We start from the raw sequence: 20841 nt of genomic DNA on the forward strand, positions 1-20841 counted from the left end.
TCTATGATTTTATTAAATTTTTGTAGATTTTTTATGTGATTTTAGAGGATTTTTCACAAGAATTATTTTGGAAAAGCAGCGATGCAGCGACCCTAATTTTCTTAAGAATCTACCTTAGAAGTTATTTTTTTAATGAACAATAAAAGACTTATCACCACAATTGGTTTCAATCAATGAAGTGAAGCTGTTCTATAATAATCATCAAAATCAATATAATATTTAATAAATTACTTTTAAAAAATACATACATATTTATTTAGGATAAAAAAAAATTAATTTAATATTTCAAAATAAAAAAAGATTTAAAATTGTTTGATATGTCAGATTGACCTCAGAAATGATTAAAGAAGCTATAGAGAGGTAAATCTTTATATTTTTTTATTTAATGAATTTAACAAAACTACAAAGAATTTTTCGTTTTTCGAGGGGTGCCACCCCAAAACAAAATAGATTAAAACCACCGCAGGACCAGTATCTACATTCCAAAGTAGAGCCCAATCGATTCAGTAGTTGCTGAGATCTTAAGGGACGGACGTACAGTCAGACAGACAGGCAGACATCATTCTACTTTGTATTATACTAGCGGATTCGCCCCTAGCCTCTAGGGGCTTTGCCCCAAGAGATGATAAAAAAAGTTAAGGTGAACTTTGTAAAAAAAAAAAAGAAGGACCAAGGAAATCTTCTACAAAATAAATGGAACAAGGATATCTCCTACAGAAAAAAATTGGGGAGGGATTTTTTTGTTTTTGGGGGGGTTGGGGGTGTCCCATCCCCTCAAGAAAATAGCCTAAAACCACCACAGGACCAGTAGGTATATGCCCTGAAGAGTAGAATCCGATCGGTTCAGTGGAAACTGAGATCTTAAGCTTCAGACGGACGGACGGACGGACAGACATCAAGCTACTTTGTATTATAGATATTAACACAAGTCGCGCAATTTAATTTTTTACAGAGAGAAGAAAGGGGAGAAGGAGGGACTATCCACAACCCTGCAAGGAAACCTATTCTATATTATAGAGAGAAGAGAGGGGAGAAGGGCGGACTATCCACAACCCTGTTAGGAAACCTATTCTATATTATAGAGAGAAGAGAGGGGAGAAGGGCGGACTATCCACAACCCTGTTAGGAAACCTATTCTATATTATAGAGAGAAGAGAGGGGAGAAGGGAGGACTATCCACAACCCTGTTAGGAAACCTATTCTATATTATAGAGAGAAGAAAGGGGAGAAGGAGGGACTATCCACAACCCTGCAAGGAAACCTATTCTATATTATAGAGAGAAGAGAGGGGAGAAGGGCGGACTATCCACAACCCTGTTAGGAAACCTATTCTATATTATAGAGAGAAGAGAGGGGAGAAGGGCGGACTATCCACAACCCTGTTAGGAAACCTATTCTATATTATAGAGAGAAGAGAGGGGAGAAGGGAGGACTATCCACAACCCTGTTAGGAAACCTATTCTATATTATAGAGAGAAGAGAGGGGAGAAGGGAGGACTATCCACAACCCTGTTAGGAAACCTATTCTATATTATAGAGAGAAGAGAGGGGAGAAGGGCGGACTATCCACAACCCTGTTAGGAAACCTATTCTATATTATAGAGAGAAGAGAGGGGAGAAGGGAGGACTATCCACAACCCTGTTAGGAAACCTATTCTATATTATAGAGAGAAGAGAGGGGAGAAGGGCGGACTATCCACAACCCTGTTAGGAAACCTATTCTATATTATAGAGAGAAGAGAGGGGAGAAGGGAGGACTATCCACAACCCTGTTAGGAAACCTATTCTATATTATAGAGAGAAGAGAGGGGAGAAGGGCGGACTATCCACAACCCTGTTAGGAAACCTATTCTATATTATAGAGAGAAGAGAGGGGAGAAGGGCGGACTATCCACAACCCTGTTAGGAAACCTATTCTATATTATAGAGAGAAGAGAGGGGAGAAGGGAGGACTATCCACAACCCTGTTAGGAAACCTATTCTATATTATAGAGAGAAGAGAGGGGAGAAGGGAGGACTATCCACAACCCTGTTAGGAAACCTATTCTATATTATAGAGAGAAGAGAGGGGAGAAGGGAGGACTATCCACAACCCTGTTAGGAAACCTATTCTATATTATAGAGAGAAGAGAGGGGAGAAGGGCGGACTATCCACAACCCTGTTAGGAAACCTATTCTATATTATAGAGAGAAGAGAGGGGAGAAGGGAGGACTATCCACAACCCTGTTAGGAAACCTATTCTATATTATAGAGAGAAGAGAGGGGAGAAGGGCGGACTATCCACAACCCTGCTGGGAAACCTTTTCTCTAAAGGATGTGATGAGAGAACAATGACAGTTATGGCTACTGATCTCATTTTTGGAGGTAATAATCCATGTCATACTTCTAAAAACTCAACATAGGACAATAGTCATAATCCTAACTCATAAATGATGACATTTTCGCTTTTCTCATATATACCAATCTGAAATTTGATTAGTTCAGCTTAAAGTAAAGCTTACGTAAAAAGACAGGTATACGTATACGTAAGGGGTCATTAATCAATTCAAAAGCATTTAAAAACTTTGGGTTCAAGTCGAATATAACAAGAAAAGTATTTCTTGTAAAGTTGAAGCCAGTTTTTGTTCAAATTTTTGGACATTCACCCTTTAAAAACATACCTTTTCATAAACTATTTTATTACTTCAATATTTGATTATATATTGGTACGAAAATTTAAATTAATATTTTTTAAAGTATTAAAACTAATTGTTTAGGTGTTGAACAAACAGCGCACGCAGCTGCATTTACCCTTTACCTTCTAGCAAACAATCAACATCAACAAAATATTCTATTTCAAGAATTATCTAACGATAAGGTAAAAATCTTTGAAACATAATAGTAATTTATTGCATCGTATTATATGTAGACAGATTTCCGAGGATATTAAAATGAAAAATTATAGCTAAAAAAATGGTATCGATTTTATGATTTTTATTTTAATATTTGTGGGAAAGTGTTTTTGATACGGTGCTATACATCAATTTCAGTACGGCTGAGAATCGGTTCTAATCTAGCGAATATTAATTGGTTTCAAATCCATCTTTGGAATGTTTTTCTCGTATTCATTCGAAACCGATCATAAAGCTAGCATTATAACTTAAATAGGATTTAAATAAATCTAATTAGCCCTTTGGACGAGCTGACCAAGCAAGTTATAGAGTAGCCTCGCTACTAAAAAGAGATTTAAGAATGTAGATAACCCCTATAGATTCAACTGAATTGATTTATTAATAATCGTATTAACCAAAAAAAAATTTTTAATTTATTTAGTTGTTGGTTTTACCTATATTTAGATTTCATGAAATTCAAGTAAAATCAAAATAAATTAAAGTAGTGAGTTCGCATATTCCCAAATTCACAAAGAGTCCAAACATGTGAGGGACGAAGCCACTAGAATCTCAAAAGAAAAATAATTTTTTTTCTTCCAAAAATATTGTTGAAAAAATCACTTTACTAAATTGTTTCAAAGATATTAATGTTGAGGATGGACAGAACTATTTGCGCGCAGTTGTGAAGGAAACTATGAGGTTGTATCCGCCAGCCATTGGTAATATCAGGTCGGTAAAGACAAGCCAGACAGACTGGGTAAAATATATAGAATTGTTTTGCTCTAGGTATTTGATATATATAGTTTGAATTAGATTAGAATCTAATTTATGTTGATACTTAATGATCATAGTAAATAACATAATTAAAATATAAATATAATTACTCCTTTTGTAGATTAAAGTTATTGGTGGAAAAGTTTGACCACTTGAGGTTTTACAATCAATTCCAATCCAAGTTCAAGTCTCAAACATTTTAAAACCAACGAATGCGAGATCGTGTTTCTGAACCTATGGAGGCCGGTGTAGTTTACAGTCTAATGCCCCTTTCTTTCCTGATAATACTAAAGTTTAAGATAGATTAATTGATTTTTTGAGCCCCGCTTTTGCGTGTGTTGTCATGTTCTTGTATCTTTTTTAGGCAGTTTCTTACTTAGGCAGTTGTTTGTTTATTACTTTAGGTCCGGTTACTTACTAGTTTATTTGGGGTACTTAACGGGAGTGGGAGGTGGGGTAGATATTTTTCTAAATTTGTGTTTAATTTTAGAAAGTTGGGAGTACCCCTGACTCTTGGTGAATATACTATTGAACCAAACACAACTTATGTCCTAGGTAAGAATATGATTGTAGTTTTTAACGAGGATGACAACAAGTAGAAAAGCACATGGTTGGACAAAAGGGCAATTCAAGTTTTAGAGCAGATGTGCAGTGGCCATTTAAAAGAGAGAAAAAAAAAGAATTTTATTCTTAATAGGGGAATGTTATAAAACCATTGTAGCATGACCGATAGATCGACAGTTCAAGTAAGTTGTATACTAAATGCTCTTTGATAATTAGAATCATGACACATCAGTAGTTTATTTTTGCTGGAAGAAAATTATAATTTTTTTTTGAATTATATACAATTTGAACTTAGCAAAACGTTTGATGTGTAATTAGAATGAAACAATTTAATTCGTAGATTTCGAGTTGTCCTTCATGGTATGATCACTGTAAAACTTAATATTTTTCGGGGAAGGTTAATTAAAAATTTGAAGCTGCGGCTGAAAGAAGATGATTCTTCCTTCCTCCGCCGCCCAGTTTTCTCAGAATTTGTTACGGCTGCAGCTTTGTTTAAGTTGCAAAGATGAGATTGGCTGTGGAGTGGATCATTCTTCTAAAATCGGCGTTTCTGAGGTATGCTGCGTATTAATGGGTGGCCTAATGAACCGATAAGCATCTGAAGGGTGGTTGAATAAAAGTTTTGTTGCTGAAGTTGATTGGGTGGCTGTGGCTGCCACGCGCCTGTTATTTTGTTAAATGATTTAAAATTTCAGCTCACCAGACGATGTCACAGAACCGGCAGTATGTGGACAATCCGCATCTTTTCAAACCTGAAAGATGGGTCAGAAATAATGAGGTAAAATTTGGTGTATTCCATAAGTGCCAAGTTGAGCTCGGAACCCCCCTCCCCCAATTTTATTTTTTTAAATAATTTGAAGGGGGGTTCTTTATTTGGTTACTTTTGGTTAGGTTAGTTTAGATTAAATTGGGCATTAGATTGGCTTTTACTTTATGTATAATTTAAAACTTTTTTTCACAGGATATCTGCTCTGTAAAAAATCTCCATCTTTTTTTGTTCTTCACTACTCTCAAATGTTGCCATTCTTGTTTGAATAATATTTTTTTTCTAAAAAATGATTTATAAAATAATTTTAGAAAGAAGATATCCATTCTTTCCTGACCTTACCGTTTGGATGGGGACCAAGGTAACATTTTTATTTCGTAATCACATCCATAATTTTACCCCAGACACGAAAATATTATGACAAAGGTTTGGCTCAATAGGACTTTGGGGCAACTTATGGAATTTTTATTAATTAGTTGATTAAGTTAACGTTTCATCCACTAACTGTAGTCTATATAAGGGGTAATTTTTAATCATCATTGGGGACGACATCAATTTATCGGCCATTGTCTTATCCTTTTAGATTTATGATATTAGCAGTAATTTTATTTCTTTCATTAATTAAAAATTTGGAAACCTTCCGGGCAGTTTAATAAGCTTAAATGAAAAAATATCATAATAAAACAATATCATAAAAATCAAAAAGACTATAAGTTAAGTATACACGTTAAGGATAAGTAAGGATCCAACTTGTAGAGCCACTACATTACAAAACTAATTGATGTTTTTTTATTTCTTAAATAGCGCATTCTGTTATTTTCATAATTCTAAAGTAAAATACTATTTTGATATTTTCTTGAAAATGATTTAAATTGTTGTTTGTTTAGTTTAAATTGTTTGAAATGTGTAATATTTGTAGCATTAAAGCTTGGGCGTGCCCAATCCATAAAAAAAATCTTAGAGAGGGTATTTAGTAAAGTTTTACTGAAAGATTTTATTGATTGGGTAGCCGTCAGATATCTGAAGGGATAAGACAATTGTCGATAAATTGATTATACCCCCCAAAATTATCCTTTCTGTAGATTACAATTATTGGTCGAAATGTTTGGACACACTTACAATCAATTAACTAATCAAAATTCAATAAAAGTTCTCAATGTTGCTAAGCCAACTATTAAGAAAAAGTGATTATAAAACTTTGGGGACTAATATAATAAACAGCCCAATATCCTCTTTCTCCCTGGGTAACCGTTATGGTTTATACTTCGCTTTTTATTTTCTTTCCCTAACTAAAATTTTACTTTAGGAGAAGGTCTTACATTCTCCCCTCAATAAAAATAATGGGTGGTCTAAACATTCTACACCCATATCTGCACGCCTATGCATGCCAGCAATAAAAGTTGTTGAATTATAATTTCATATTTCCTGTGCTGAGTTGAATGACACAAACTTACAGGGCTCGGCGGACGCAGCTGTAATATTCCCAGTTACTATCCGCCAAATAAACAAAAAAGCAGTAGCTGGAAGCACAGCGCACTGCCAAAAAGGCAGCTGCTTAAAAAACTGAAAACATATATTACCCGCCGTCTTTAACATTGGCAATCTTTATTTTTCGTATTGCTTTATTAAAAGACACACGAGAATTTTTAGCTTAAACTAAACAATTCGTAGCAACAGCCAGTCCAATCTTAAAAAGCATTAATTGAATAAATCCTTCCAGTATTTTTTAACTTATATAACCTGTTGTGTGAATACACTTTATTGCATATTTCAAACAGTTTCAAATAAAAACTAGACTTATTTTTATAATTGAGTCTTGGGATTGTTTAGGCTATTTTTTTTAACTTTCCTAAAATTTCCATCACGGAGCCTCTAGATGCTAGGGACAAAGCCGCTAGGTTATGTATATGATATAATGAATGATATTCAGTTTTAATTTTTGTTTTATTTACGTACGTACAGTACACCCAAGAACTATAAATCTAACCTGAAATCTTCACCTGCCAAGCCTTGTTGACAACTTGTACTGTAATCTATGCATAATTTTATATTTATATTCTGGGTTTAAATAAAAATTCAAAATATAAAGCAGGAAGAATACTCTTTAATGTTAGAATATACTTAGAATTATGATAAGTGTCTTATCCTTTAATATCTCTAAAACTAAAGGGGTCTCTTTACAAAAATTTACTTAATCAGCTAATTTAAGAAAGGGAATAGTAGCTTTCGCAATATTCCGGAAAATTGTGAGCAAGCTTCCAGTCAAATGCGCTTATTAAGTCTAAAGGTCTTTAATGTTGACCAAACGTATAGTATAATTAAACGCATATTTAAACAGTTTGACCTAATAAGCGCATTTGACTGGAAGCTTGCTCACATTTTTTATGAAATATAGTTAATAATCGAATCGTATTATAGACAGCTTTCCACGGGCAATATAATGAAAATATATTAGGATTAAATCCAGTTTTGTTAACCCGTGGGGCCAAAGGCCCAGTTTAATAAACAATATAATGTCCCTTCCTCCCTGAATTTTGTTAAAAATGTTGTTAATTAAGGATGTGTGTTGGACGAAGGTTTACTGAGATGGAAGTATTTTCAATAGTCTCAACTATGGTTTCAAGATTCAAAGTAGGTTTTTTTTTTTAGATTGTACCATTAAAGTAAAACAATAGAGGGGTTAAATAATTGAATGTCCCACCTAGAGGACCTTGTGCCGACTGGGTCTTTGAATATAAGCAATAGCATCGTAAATATTAACACAGCCACGCCGCTATAAAAGAGCAAAAGGCAATTAGCTAGCAGACAAAAAAGATCCCCAACACTGGATCCAGGTATACTTATAGATTTATTTTTTATAATATTGTCCATTCATAGTATGTCAAAGAAAGATAATCATAATTGATTCTAACTTTCTTGTTTATCTACAGTTTTAAAAAATTTAACACATAAAATATATTGGTATAGTCCCTTTCGTGGCAGCGCCCCTTAAGGGGCGATTCGTCGTATTTTCAAAATGGCTTTTGATAGGTTATTTTAGGTTAGGTAATATTGGGTTAGTGTATTGCCCCACAGGGTTAGGCAATTGGCCCCGCAGGGTTTGAGCCCCCCTGCAGGGACTAGAAATAAGAGAAAAGCTACTCTGAAAATACGAAGAAACGCCACTTAAGGAGCGTTGCCACAAAAGGGACTATACCCAAATATATTTATTGCATTTATTGACAATTCTTCATAAAATATGCTTATTAGTTTATAATATACTAGCGGCTACGCCCCTAGAGTCCTCTAGGGGCATTTAAATGTTTTTAATTTGTTTTAAATATCTAATTTGAGAAATAATTTGTCTATGTTATCAGCTCTTAAATTCAGGCTTCTACGCAGCGCGACTAAGCTAGCGAGACTACGCTAGCGACACTATGCGGCGAAAATATTTTTTTTAAAAATTCGATTTTATTGTGATTTCTCTTGGGAGGGTGGTGGTACCCTCCCCCAAAATAGTTAAAAACCTTCCCGGGACATATGAGAATTTACCCTGTTATGGAGAACCCAATCGGTTCAGCGGTTAGCGAGATCCTTCGGTACAGACACACAGACACACAGATACACAGATACACACACAGACAAACAAACATCCTGTTACTTTAGTATAAGGATTTTTTCTCCTATGACATTAAGTTGTAAGGAATTTATTGTTGGTCCCGGGGTGGCTTTTGGCTATTTTCTGTCCTTTCAAATACAAAGGTGTTAGGGGCCAAGCCACTAGTTTTGTCTGAAGGATTCTTTTGATAGCACTTTCTTGATATTGCTCAGGGAGGGAGGGGATATTGGGCCGTTTATTGCACTAGTCCCCAAAGTTTTTTAATAAGTTTCCTTATTGGTTGGCTTGACAACTTTGGAGACTTTAGTTGATTTCTTATTGGTTAGTTCATTAAGTTGAGTGTTTAAACGTTTCAACCACTAATTGTAATCTAAAGATGTAGTAGTTTTTGCGTGTTATCAATGTCAATATCCCTTTATATCTCTGACTATTACTGGTCTTTAATAAACAAAATTGCCAGCTAATTATGAATATCTAACTTATTTTGAGTATTACAAAAGACAATACAGTTTCCTTGACCCTAAAATTATCCTTCCCCTCCTTATTTGATAACAAGCCAAAGTGTTGATGGGCGAGGCAGAGTTCTGTGCAAACCTAAAACTTTGTCCATTATAAGGTGACAAAAAGAGTGCTCTTTCATCAAATTAGCACTCATTTCTAGTGCTGTGAAACTTTTTAATATAACAGTACATTTTTTTTTTTCTAATAGAATGTAATTATTGAGAAAAAAGTATAAAGTAACCACTGCATCAATAAGCTTTCAAAAAAGAACAGTAAACTGAAAAAGCAATAAATTAAAGAAAAAAAGGACAATGATGTCCCTAAAAAGCTCAGCATTAAAAGTTTTAGTTAGTAGGATCTTTTTGAAGGATAGACAGATGGTTCCCTTAGTTTTAGAGTGGCTACGCTACTACAACTAAACTGCAATAAAATAGATTAGTCACAGTTTAAATAAAAATGAGCATTTAACTGTAGTAAAGGAAATTATAGATAATCTTATGATACATTAAAGACTGCACAAATAAAGAAATATAAATAGCTGCTTCCAGCATATGTGGTTGTTTTTTTTTTATTTTCTTTAAGTGTGTGTCTGTATGGGTGAGTACTGGTCTGTAAAGGTGTGTCCGAGTGTGTAATGGTCTGTACTTGTATGTATGAGACACAATATAAGTGTATATGGATGCATACAAATCAGTGATCTGATTGGATAACAAAAAAATAATAAATTATGATAGATTTAGACAGAAAGAAGAACAGACCCAACCACTGGGGTAGCTGCGCTACTAATACTGTTATTGTGGATAAAATATGACCACAGCAATCGCCCTAGGCTAATTGCAAATAAGTTCTGCACCTTTGTCAAACTTTTACAATTGTTCCTTTCTCTTGTATGACAACTACAACATTGTGCCTATGTTTGTGGCTATAACAGAAACAATGGATGGATTTTAAGGGGAAAACATCATAAGAAATCTAAACTTATAGCAAAAAATGATTACATTTGAAGAAAAGACAACATACACTTTGTCAATTACACATACTAATTTCCTATGTTGAATTATCTTATTTTAAGATAAGATATCCCACCCTGAATATGACATATGTTAAGAATGTTGTGTTATATAGATATTAGAAATCTACACATTTTGTCATGGTGGAGTACGAGTTACAAAAATCCCTCAAGGATGTGACACATGTAAAGAAATTTTTGAATTAGGAGATCCATAGATTTTGACATGTTGAAGTATATGGTACAAACATCCCTCCCTCAATGTTACAAATGTTGTGTTTATTTAAGAGGTTCACAGATTTTGCCAAGTTAGTTAGAGTACAGAACCCAAATAAAGTCATACATAAAGTTATGGGAGTTTTGGAAATTGAAAAGTTTTAAAGATTAGAAACTTTACAAGTTTATTCTTATACTTTCAACTACTCAGGTAAACGTCTAGGGCTTCCTTTCGGGTTTGACATTTATGGCAAGATATTTCTATACTTAATGGCAAATTCTGTGGGTATCCTTAGCATGTTTGTATATCCATAACAATTTTGTATGCTCTGTGTTGTATATGTGAGCACTGAGCATGCAGGGAGGGAGGGGACATTGGACTCTTTATTACACTAGTCCCCAAAGTTCCCCCTATTCGTCGGCTCATCAACTTCGGGGACTCCTATTGACTTTTGATTTGTTGGTTCAACAAATAGAGTGTCCAAACGTTTCAACAACTAATAATAATTTACAGAAGGGATAATTTTTATCATTATTAGGGATGTACATCAATTTATCTGCCATTGTCTTATCCCTTTAGATCCCTGCAGAGCATGTATTGTCTCTTAAGTTTTCTTTTAATATCAAAGTTTTGCTATAATTCACTTTCCAACATTTCTTTCTCCTCTTGTCAGGGGTGTACACACTTGTTTTTGATCTTAAAGAATGGTTTTATTTCTTTCTCCTCTTGTCAGGGGTGTACAGACTTGTTTTTGATCTGAAAGAATGGTTTTAATTATAAATTATGATTTCTGGGGATATATTGTATAATATGAAGCTCCCAAGTGATTTTGATTTCATGGAAGCTAACAAATCAAATATTACTTATCTAAAAAAAAAATCTTGACTGTTTAGTGACATCCAAATAATATTTCAATGGATGTAGAATATACATGGATATTATGAGGGGGAGGGGGGAATTCCCTTATTGGTAAGTTATTTAATCCAGTAGGAGAGGAGGGGATGTAGAAAATGGATTAGAAGGTGCCTTTGTTTTAGCCAGTTGTTCGTTTCTCTATATTAGAGGACATAGAAATCTGCAGTAAGATCAAAGAAATAATAAATCCATTAATATAACATTGAACCAAAAACCCTGTATTTAAGTTACCAATGCTATCATCAATGCTACCAATGTCACATATCCAATCTTCTCGAGATCTTGAACATTTTGCGTCACAAGAGCTTAATGATTATAATAAATTTTTCAGTACTTAACAGTTATAATGTAAGGTTCAGATTTAATACTTTTTTTATCAATATATTGCAAAATAATTTATACATAAATCCCTTTAAAAATTGTTTATTGTCTTTTTGGTTCACCAGTATTTCCCCCAAATGCTGTTTTTGAGATCTTTTGCTTCATTGGTGCTGATTAATAAAAAATTAACAGTGGAACTTTGTAACCATAAGATGCATCTAAATTTCATATTTGCAGTAAAATCATCCTAAAAGAATAATAAAGCTGCTATTCTAAAAATTCAGATTTGCCTATTTTTTTAGTTCGCAGTGTAATTTGCTTACAAGCAGGCAAAAATTAGAGCCAGTTTAAAGTAATTCCAATTCTAAAAGTTATTTATTGTAGCCAATTTGCAGCCAAATTAGTAACATTTGTTTGTCTGAATATCTCGGGAATTTTTCATCAGAATTTTCTATATTTTACAAAAGCTACATAAATGTCTTATGGGGGTTTTAGGCTATTAACCTGACCTCTAACGCACTTCCCTACTGGCTAGGGTCGAAGCAACTAGTAAAATATAAATTAACAATAATTTTTATCCAAAACATGGAATGAACCATATTATTTAAAGTAAACAAAAGGCAACAAAACTTTTGAGTTATTACCTAAAAGAGTGAAAGATGTCAGTGGATGACTGTAAACTAAAGCAGCTAAGTTTAGACCCTTAGTTTAAAAAAAATTATAACTCATTTCTGTAATTTGCTCATTTTTTAGAGCCAATTCCTTAATGCTCTGCAGTTTAACCCACTCCTTAACTATGGTACACACATATACCCAACTATAAAATCTTCATTGTAATGCAAGTAAAACCCACACCTAAACTATGGTACACTCATATTCCTCACTATAAAACCTTTATTGTGATGCAACTAAAACCCACACCTAAACCTAAACTTAGCTAAATAATATGATAGGGGTGGGGTACATATTTACATTATCTATAAAAAGGCCAATTCATTTTTTAATTAGAATGGTAAATTATAAAAGTAAGATATTAAGTTTAATGAAGAATAGTAAAGAATAATTAATTATTCATGATATATAAAACCTGAGGACTTCTTTATTAAATATAATTTGCTTAAACAACAATTAGAATAAAAATAGCAATGTATTAGTTATTTATGTTTAGTTTTAGGGCTATAATTACTGACACCTTGATATCAACAAAGCATTTGATGTTATTTTTTATTTTTGCTTAGTTCATATTTAGCGACACATTGATCTATACGTCCAAAGGTAGATTTAAAAATTCAAAACTATGTTAAAATTCCTTTTAACCCTTAAATATTTTCTAATACAATGATATATACCTTCATAACATCGAAAGTTAAAAATTGGTATTTAGTATCAACACTTGATGAAATATTGGCAAAACTTTGAGCCAGTGCAAAATCTTCTATTTATACTATGGTTTAGTTTATATACTGTACACTAACATAACATCTATATAGGTGTATGTTTAAACCAACTAGATATTGTATAGCAATCATGGTTTATTTTATATACTAATACGCTTTTCTTATTTTGGTTTTTAAACGAAAAAATTATGAGAAGCTCCCCTGTTATGGAGAACCTGATTGGGTTAGCGAGATCCTTCGGTACAGACAGACAGACACACATCCTGTTACTTTATTATAAGGATACACTAACATAACATCTATATAGGTGTGTGTTTAAACCAACTAAATATTGTTTAGCACCATGGTTTAGTTTATATACTGTACACTAACATAACATCTTTATAGGTGTGTGTTTAAACCAACTAAATATTGTATAGCAGTTATGGTTTAGTTTATATACTATACACTAACATAACATCTATGTAAGTGTGTGTTTAAACCAACTAAATATTTTATAGCAGCCATGGTTTAGTTTATTTACTATACACTAACATAACATCTATGTATGTGTGTGTTTTAACCAACTATATATTGTATAGCAGCTATGGTATAGTTTATTTACTATACACTAACATAACATCTATGTAAGTGTGTGTTTAAACCAACTAAATATTGTATTTGTATAGCGCCATGGTTTAGTTTATATATCATTCATTTACATAACATCTGTATAGGTGTGTGTTTAAACCAACTAGATATTGTATAGCAGACATAGTTTACTTTATCATTATATAAAACTTACAAGATATCCTCTCTATGCTTGTCAGTAGCTTAAAATCTTTTTCACCGCTGGATTGGAATGGGTTGACTCACCCCTCCCTAATTACATGAAGTGCCACAAGAGCTATGGGTGTAGCTGCTAGTATATTACAAAATAATACATCTATATATTAACTAATATGTATATATTATTATATGTTCTTTTTAGATTGGATGGAGTGGCCCCCCTATTGGTATTAAATCTGAAATAGTAATATTTCCAGAAGGGCCGCTAAGGTACAAAAAGATCTTATACAAATTGAAATGGAAGCTACTAATTAATCAAAGTATATTATTCTATCAGTTTATATTACTTAATAAAAATAAGAAATACTTTTGAAGGTAAAATTACAAATAGCTTAGTTCTAAAACCATCTTTCTAATGTGTAATCCATTTTTTTATTGAAATAAATGCCCAACATAAATCCTTTCAAAATATTAAATAAAAATGAATTTACTTTTTAGGTTCAGCTTTAATCCAAGATAACAAAAGAAAATCAAAAACACTGACTGAAAAACAACTTATTTTTATACTTGTATTTCTATATTTCATATAAACTTAACAATATCAAATGTATTTTTAATAAATTTTATCAGTATTTTGTCACATAATATACTTAATCTTCAATAATAGTTATTTATCGCAACGTAGTATAGATAGCTTTCCGCGGATGTAAAAATGAAAAATTATAAGATTAAATCCAGTTTTGTTAGCCCAGAAGGGGCCGAGACCCGGGATAACAAAGCTTATATTACTTTCATGATTTTTATTTTAACATTCGTGGAAAATTGTTTGTAATACGATGTTATACATCTTTTTTCAGTATGGCTAAGAACCGGTTCTAATTCATCGGTTATTAATCGGTTTGGAAGCCATACTGGAAAGTTAATTAAAATTAATTTTGTTTGATTGATGGTCATCTTGGTTTGAAGAGAGAATCCATAAGATCACTCCAAATACTTGTTTCTGGTTTACCCTAGAGAGAGATTCAACATTAGATTTAAGACTACAAAGAATGGCATGAGAAATGATCTAAAAATAAGAATTCTTCCAGTATAGCTTCAAACCCGATTAAAATCCGCTGGATTAGAACCGTATCATATTACAAACAATTTTCCACGAATATTAAAATGAACACCACAAACTTGATACCAGTTTTTTTAGCTCGGACCTTCGGCCCCTCGGTTCTAACAGAACTGGTTTTGATATTTCATTTAATATCCACGGAAAGCTGTCTATAATACCATAAATAACTAATGAAGTAATTTTAGATATCTAGTTTCCCTTATACCTTTATGTACCTCCATTGATGATAAACAAAATTATCTCTTTTAAATATTAAAATTATTGGTGGAAAAGTTTGGACACTACTAATTCACACAATCCATTAATAGTTTCTTTCATCGTATTATACGATGCTAGACATAGTATTTTCGTATGGATGAGAACCGGTTACTATCCACCGGATTCGTAGAAAACTGGATATAATACGATGCTAGACATAGTTATTTCTTTCATCGTATTATAAACAGCTTTCCGCGGATATAGAATGTACTTCGGCATCTCGGGGCTAAAAAACTGGTTTTAATCTTATGATTGTACATTTCTATATTCGTAGAAAACTGGATATAATACGATGCTAGACATAGTTTTTTCGTATGGATGAGAACCGGTTACTATCCACCGGATTCGTAGAAAACTGGATATAATACGATGCTAGACATAGTTTTTTCGTATGGATGAGAACCGGTTCCTATCCACCGGATTCAAATGAATACGAGAAAAACTTTTAAACGTTTTTGAGCCAACGAACGAGATAACGTGTTTATAAAACTTTGGAGACCAGTTGCATTTACAATCCAATATCCCCTCCCTCCCTGAAAAGCACTAATATTATATTACCTGCTTAATATTAGGTTGAGGACTCTCTGTGGTTTTATTTCCAGGATCTTGAGATGAATCAGATGGACTATTCAATATCTTGTTACACTCTTTATCCATATTAAACTAGAATCAATAAGCACTGTTATTGGTTTTAATTAAAGAATTTATAATGGTCAAATTCAGTTGTACATTTGAGGTCTTATAGCTTATGGTATTGCAATTTTCCAGGAATCTAAAGAATAAGACAATGGCCGATAAATTTATCCTTATTGATGATTACCCTCTGTAGATTAAAATTAGTTGAAATGTTGGGACATTAAACAAAATGAACCAATAAATAAAATTTAATAAAAGACCCCAAGGTTGTAAAGCCAACGAATAAGAAAGCGTTGACTTTGAGGACTAGTGTAAAAACAGCCCAATGTCCCCTCCCTCCCTGGTATTTTCCCATGGGTAAGGGGTGCTCTCATTTCTACCAGCAGCAAAAATATAACTATTGTGTTTTTGACAATGATATGATATGATATGATATGATATGATTTATTAGCAGTAAATTACAGATTAATTTTACAAATAATTTAATACATTTTAAATTACATCATTTTTATAGATATATTTATTTATATTGGCATAATTAGGGTAACTGTACTACAGGGCCTTTAAAGTCAATCTTGACTGTCCTTCGGCCCAATTTTCATTTAATTTTTTTTAAAAATATTTACAAGTTTCACAAATAATATAAAATAATATTAGCTATTTACAGGGTATGGCATTAAAGTAGCTTACTGGTTGCGATATTCAAATTATATTTATATTTTTCCACAGGGATAACACTTTCTCTCCCTGCATTGAAATGTTTTGTACTTTGATATACACTTATTTTTTACATATTTTTTAACAGCTTTGGATGAATTTAATGATCTTAGCTCACCTGCCCAACTATTCCAAATTTTCGGGATTTTTACTGAAGGGAAAGTTTCATAGATTTTATAATTTGGCTTCTCTACTCTAAGACATTTTGATCTAGTATTTTGCAATGGTGTTAGAAAATTAAGCATACATTTGGGAAGTTTGTTTTCTAAATATTTAGAGACAAATTCAACTACATTTGCATCCCTTAGGTCAAAAATGTTAAGAATATCTAGTTTTCCCATCAGGGGCTCGGCATGCACATTGTACTTAGCATTTAAAACATTTCTTACAGCTTTCTTCTGTAGGTTATGAATTTTTGTGATATGCTCATCCTTTGCCGCCCCCCAAACAATTAAGCCATACTCTATGTGGGGCTTAGCGAGGCTGTTGTAAATTGTTTTTAAAGTAGTGGTTGGAAAGAGCTTTTTTGTTTGGGATAGGGCATAGACTGAGCTTGCTATTTTATTTTCTACATAGTTTATATGTTTGTCCCACTTAAGTTCATCATCTATAAGAACACCAACAAACTTGAAAAATTTAGTATTACAATCTCTGCCAATTCTTTCAATTTTTTCCCCTCCTATTTTTAATGTGCATAACTCTGGATCAAATGGCTTTTTATGTGGGCGAAAAATCATATATTTAGTTTTTGATACATTTAAGGCTAGTTTATTTGCTCTAAACCAATTTTTTGCTTTATCAAGTTCTAAATTAGAATCTGCAATTAAGTCATTTAAGTTGTTGTTTGATTTGCTAAAAGTAGTATCATCAGCAAATAAATTTGTTAAAAAGGATGTTGCATTTGGTAAATCATTTATGTATAGAATGAATAAGAGTGGGCCTAAAATACTTCCCTGTGGAACCCCTGTTTGAATGATTTTTTTAGCTGAATTTACACCATCGATTGTAACAAACTGTTGCCGTCCTATTAAATAGTTTTCAAACCATTTCAATGTATTTTTAAAACCATAGTGTTCAAGTTTGTTTAAAAGAATTTTTATATTTAGGACATCAAAGGCTTTTGAAAGATCTAAGAAGATGTTTATTGTATATTCAGGGTTCTTTTTATTTAGATTTTCATAGATATGCTTAAGTAAATTTAATAAAGGCTGTGTTGTGTTATGATTAGGACGAAACCCATATTGATATTTATATAGGATATTACAATCTGATAAAAATTTGATCATTTGTAATGCAACAACTTTTTCTAAAATTTTGCTAAATGCTGAAAGAATAGAAATTGGACGATAATTAGTAAACTTATTTTTTTCTCCTGCTTTAAAAATAGGTACTACACGAGCAATTTTGTAATTTTGTGGTATGAATCCTGTTTTTAATGATAAATTAAATAGGTATACTAACGGATCAATAATTTCATTTATAACTTCTTTGATAAGAAAGATTGAGATGTTATCCTCCCCACAACTCTTTTTGCTTTTAAGTTTATTTAGAGCATACAACAAGTTCTTTTTAGTTACAATACCAAAATTGAAATTAGTATTATTTTTCTCCCCAAGAAAGCTATGAAAATTGGATTCAGAATTTGGTATATTTTCTGCAATTTTAGACCCAATACTTGAAAAAAAGTCGTTGAAACCATCAGCTATTGACTTTGCCCCTGAATATGATTTTATGTCATCATAAAAGATGTTAGGTAGACTTTCCTTATGCTTTCTTCCATTTATAACTGAGTTTATAAGAGTCCAAGTTTTCTTAATATCATTTGATAATTCTAGAAATTTATTGTGATAATAATCTTTTTTTGCCTTCCTTAATTTATTTTGGTAAAGCCGATTTAAGTCCCTCCAATCGTTAAAATTAGTTTCATTAGGGCATTTTATGCGTTTTTTAAATAACTTATCTTTTTGTCTTCTGATAGAAAGTAGTTCTTGTGTCATCCATGGATTTTGGGGGTGTTTTTTTCGATTTTTTCTTCTGTTTGAGAAGGGAAAACTTTCATTAAATTCCTTTTCTATTTTATTCTGGAATGACTCAAAAGCTACTTCCGGCCTAATTTCATTCATAACACTGTCCCAATTTGATTTTGCTAATTTTTCTTTAAAAATATTAATATTTTTCTTAGACATACTTCTGACTTTATCTTCACTTATACTATCCCTTTCCTCCTTCCCCTCACATGTGTGTGCTAAAAAGACAGGTAAATGGTCTGTAATATGTTCTAGTATTAACCCACTTTGAAAATTTAAATTTTGTTTGTTAGAAAATATATTGTCGATACAAGTGGCTGTGTTTTCACTTATTCTAGATGGTAAAGTTATAGTAGGCATAAAGGAATGGCTAAGCATCAATGATAAAAATCTATTTGTAGGGGCATGATTTAGATGTGATAAAACATTAATGTTGAAATCTCCAGAAATTAAAATTTCCTCTGCATTTTTAAATTCCTTACAGTCAAGCTTTTTGAGAATAAGTTCTAAGTCTTGTAGAAAGATATCAATGTTACTATTTGGTGGGCGATAAATGTTTCCTATTATCTTATATCTGCCGTTTTGTGTAAATACTTTAATAAACATGCTCTCAAGAAACCCCTCTTTAAAGACATTTAAATCCCTTAACTCCTGAAAGTTTAGTCCCTCCCTTATTAAGAATCCGACACCGCCCCCTTTTTTCCCCTCCCTCCCTTTGTATACTATAGTTTGATATTTGTGAATATTAACATCCTGACTATTTTTTATGAGTGGATGTGTTTTTGTCAATTTCAAGATTGGGTGTAGATAATTGGCAATATATATTTTTGCATTGACGAAATCCATCTTTTGAAATGTCTAACACTGCATTTTGACATAAACAGTCTTAACTTTACTGTATAAAAGAGTGCTTTTTTTATAGTGGAAGGTTAAAGCACACATCTTACTATATAATAAAAACCTCAAAGAAAGACTGGACTACAACAATTTATGACACCTTTCCCCTGCCCTATAAATACCTGAAACATTTGACTGTTTAGCATAGGAACAATTAGATTATAATTTGATATTTTCTTGTTTACACCTTTTACTTCTCCATCTTCCAATCTAAATTAAACTAATAATTAAATTTTAAAAGCAACGCTTTTCTTTAATTAGGATCAGTCCGTCCGTCCAAAATATATTAGCTCTTTTCGCTAATTTAGACATGCTTGAATTATCCTATAGATTTCAAATTCATTCATGTAACAGATTTTTGAAGCGTTGCAACTATATAATCGTTACCAGAAAGTCCGTATGCTGATTTAAACCATGTTGCTTTTCATGGGATATAATTATCCTATTTATCTGAATTTTAGAATACTGATTCCTATCACAAAAAGGTAAAATGTTAAAAGCAAAGCATCTTTACAATCAAGTCTTAAAAATGAAAGTGTGTCCTTAAAAACAGTATCCTGTATTTAAGCACTTTAGCAACAAATTTACTTATAATTTTGTTAAGACTTATACATTTATATTCTGCTTTTTCAGTTCTGACACTGTCGTACCGTTTCAGAGCTTCAATTTTATGGATGTTGTCATTATAAGTAAACAGAAGGAGAGCATAGAATCTAAAAAAGCTATCCGCCTTCTTATTCAGACCTGAACTAAATGTAAAGAATCCTCGCCTTAAAAATAAAACTTACTTTTTACACAACATTTCCCATTCTTTTAATTTGTTTGGACTAAATGGTTGCTCCCCCATTTCTGATCGTTTTTTCTTCAGCTGACTTCGGATACTTTCAAACTCATCGTAAATTGTTTTCCTTAAACAAAAAAGTGTAAATAATACATAACTGGTCATTATGGCAACCGCTATCGGCAACGTAGCTTTAAATAGCTAAACAATAAGAATATTTTACTTTCTTGTACATTTACTTGTTGTGATTCAATTTCTGGTGATCGTAAAAATTTTTAATTGATGCGAAAAGAAAAGAAAAAATAGATTTCTGGTTAATCCAATGCACATTGGGGCATATCAGCCAAAAAGGGGATTTAATTATTTAGAGCCTGAATTTCGTGTTCAAAATGTCAAATTAGAATGTTTTAGGTCAGGGAATGCATTTCTCAACTTATCAGAGCAATACGAAAATTTTTCAGTAGCTCAGCTACTCTATCACTAGCTTTTTGGGCCCTTTAAAGTGTATCTATGTCAATTATAGTCCGATTTTAGTGTTAAAAGTGTCAAATTAGGGGTTGTTGGGGCCTGGGAATTCATTTCGGTAGAAGGGGAGGGGATGGTGTAAAGAGGGTGGATGGGAAATCCTTATTTTAGTCAGCTACAAGTTTGTTCAGTGATGATAAATCCATTATAAATGTAGGCATGATTGACATTAATTTTTA

The 20841-nt window shown here is 32.3% G+C and overlaps 2 protein-coding genes across 2 annotated transcripts in view; one reads left to right on the top strand and one right to left on the bottom strand.

The window, feature by feature from the left end:
• The first annotated feature begins 300 nt into the window (after positions 1–300).
• LOC145322619 (putative cytochrome P450 49a1) lies at positions 301–14339 on the top strand. Its single transcript, XM_080164766.1, has 10 exons — positions 301–360; positions 2253–2365; positions 2758–2858; positions 3527–3600; positions 4136–4200; positions 4905–4987; positions 5287–5336; positions 7534–7606; positions 13904–13971; positions 14200–14339. Exons 1-10 carry the CDS (start codon positions 338–340, stop codon positions 14219–14221), a joined length of 672 nt encoding a protein of 223 aa, XP_080020892.1. The 5' UTR covers positions 301–337; the 3' UTR covers positions 14222–14339.
• Positions 14257–20841, bottom strand: part of LOC145322618 (dnaJ homolog subfamily C member 28) — a 29660-nt gene continuing 23075 nt past the window's right edge. The window contains exons 11-14 of the mRNA XM_080164765.1: positions 20145–20264; positions 19479–19566; positions 15638–15742; positions 14257–14711 (exon numbers count right to left, since the gene is read on the bottom strand). Of these exons, the coding sequence (XP_080020891.1) occupies positions 14652–14711; positions 15638–15742; positions 19479–19566; positions 20145–20264 (373 nt within the window). The 3' untranslated portion in view covers positions 14257–14651. The remainder of the gene's footprint in view (positions 14712–15637; positions 15743–19478; positions 19567–20144; positions 20265–20841) is intronic.

Source organism: Acartia tonsa, chromosome 6 (assembly GCF_053477335.1).
Source record: "Acartia tonsa isolate MP-2025a chromosome 6, ASM5347733v1, whole genome shotgun sequence".
Classification (NCBI taxonomy): Eukaryota; Metazoa; Arthropoda; class Copepoda; order Calanoida; family Acartiidae; genus Acartia; species Acartia tonsa.

Bases quoted from the DNA above. Each gene is read 5' to 3' on its own strand.
- LOC145322619 (XM_080164766.1), top strand. From the start codon at position 338: ATGATTAAAGAAGCTATAGAGAG. The intron at 4,201-4,904 runs GTAAGAATATGA...TTAAAATTTCAG, and splicing joins AAACACAACTTATGTCCTAG to CTCACCAGACGATGTCACAG. The intron at 4,988-5,286 runs GTAAAATTTGGT...AAATAATTTTAG, and splicing joins GATGGGTCAGAAATAATGAG to AAAGAAGATATCCATTCTTT.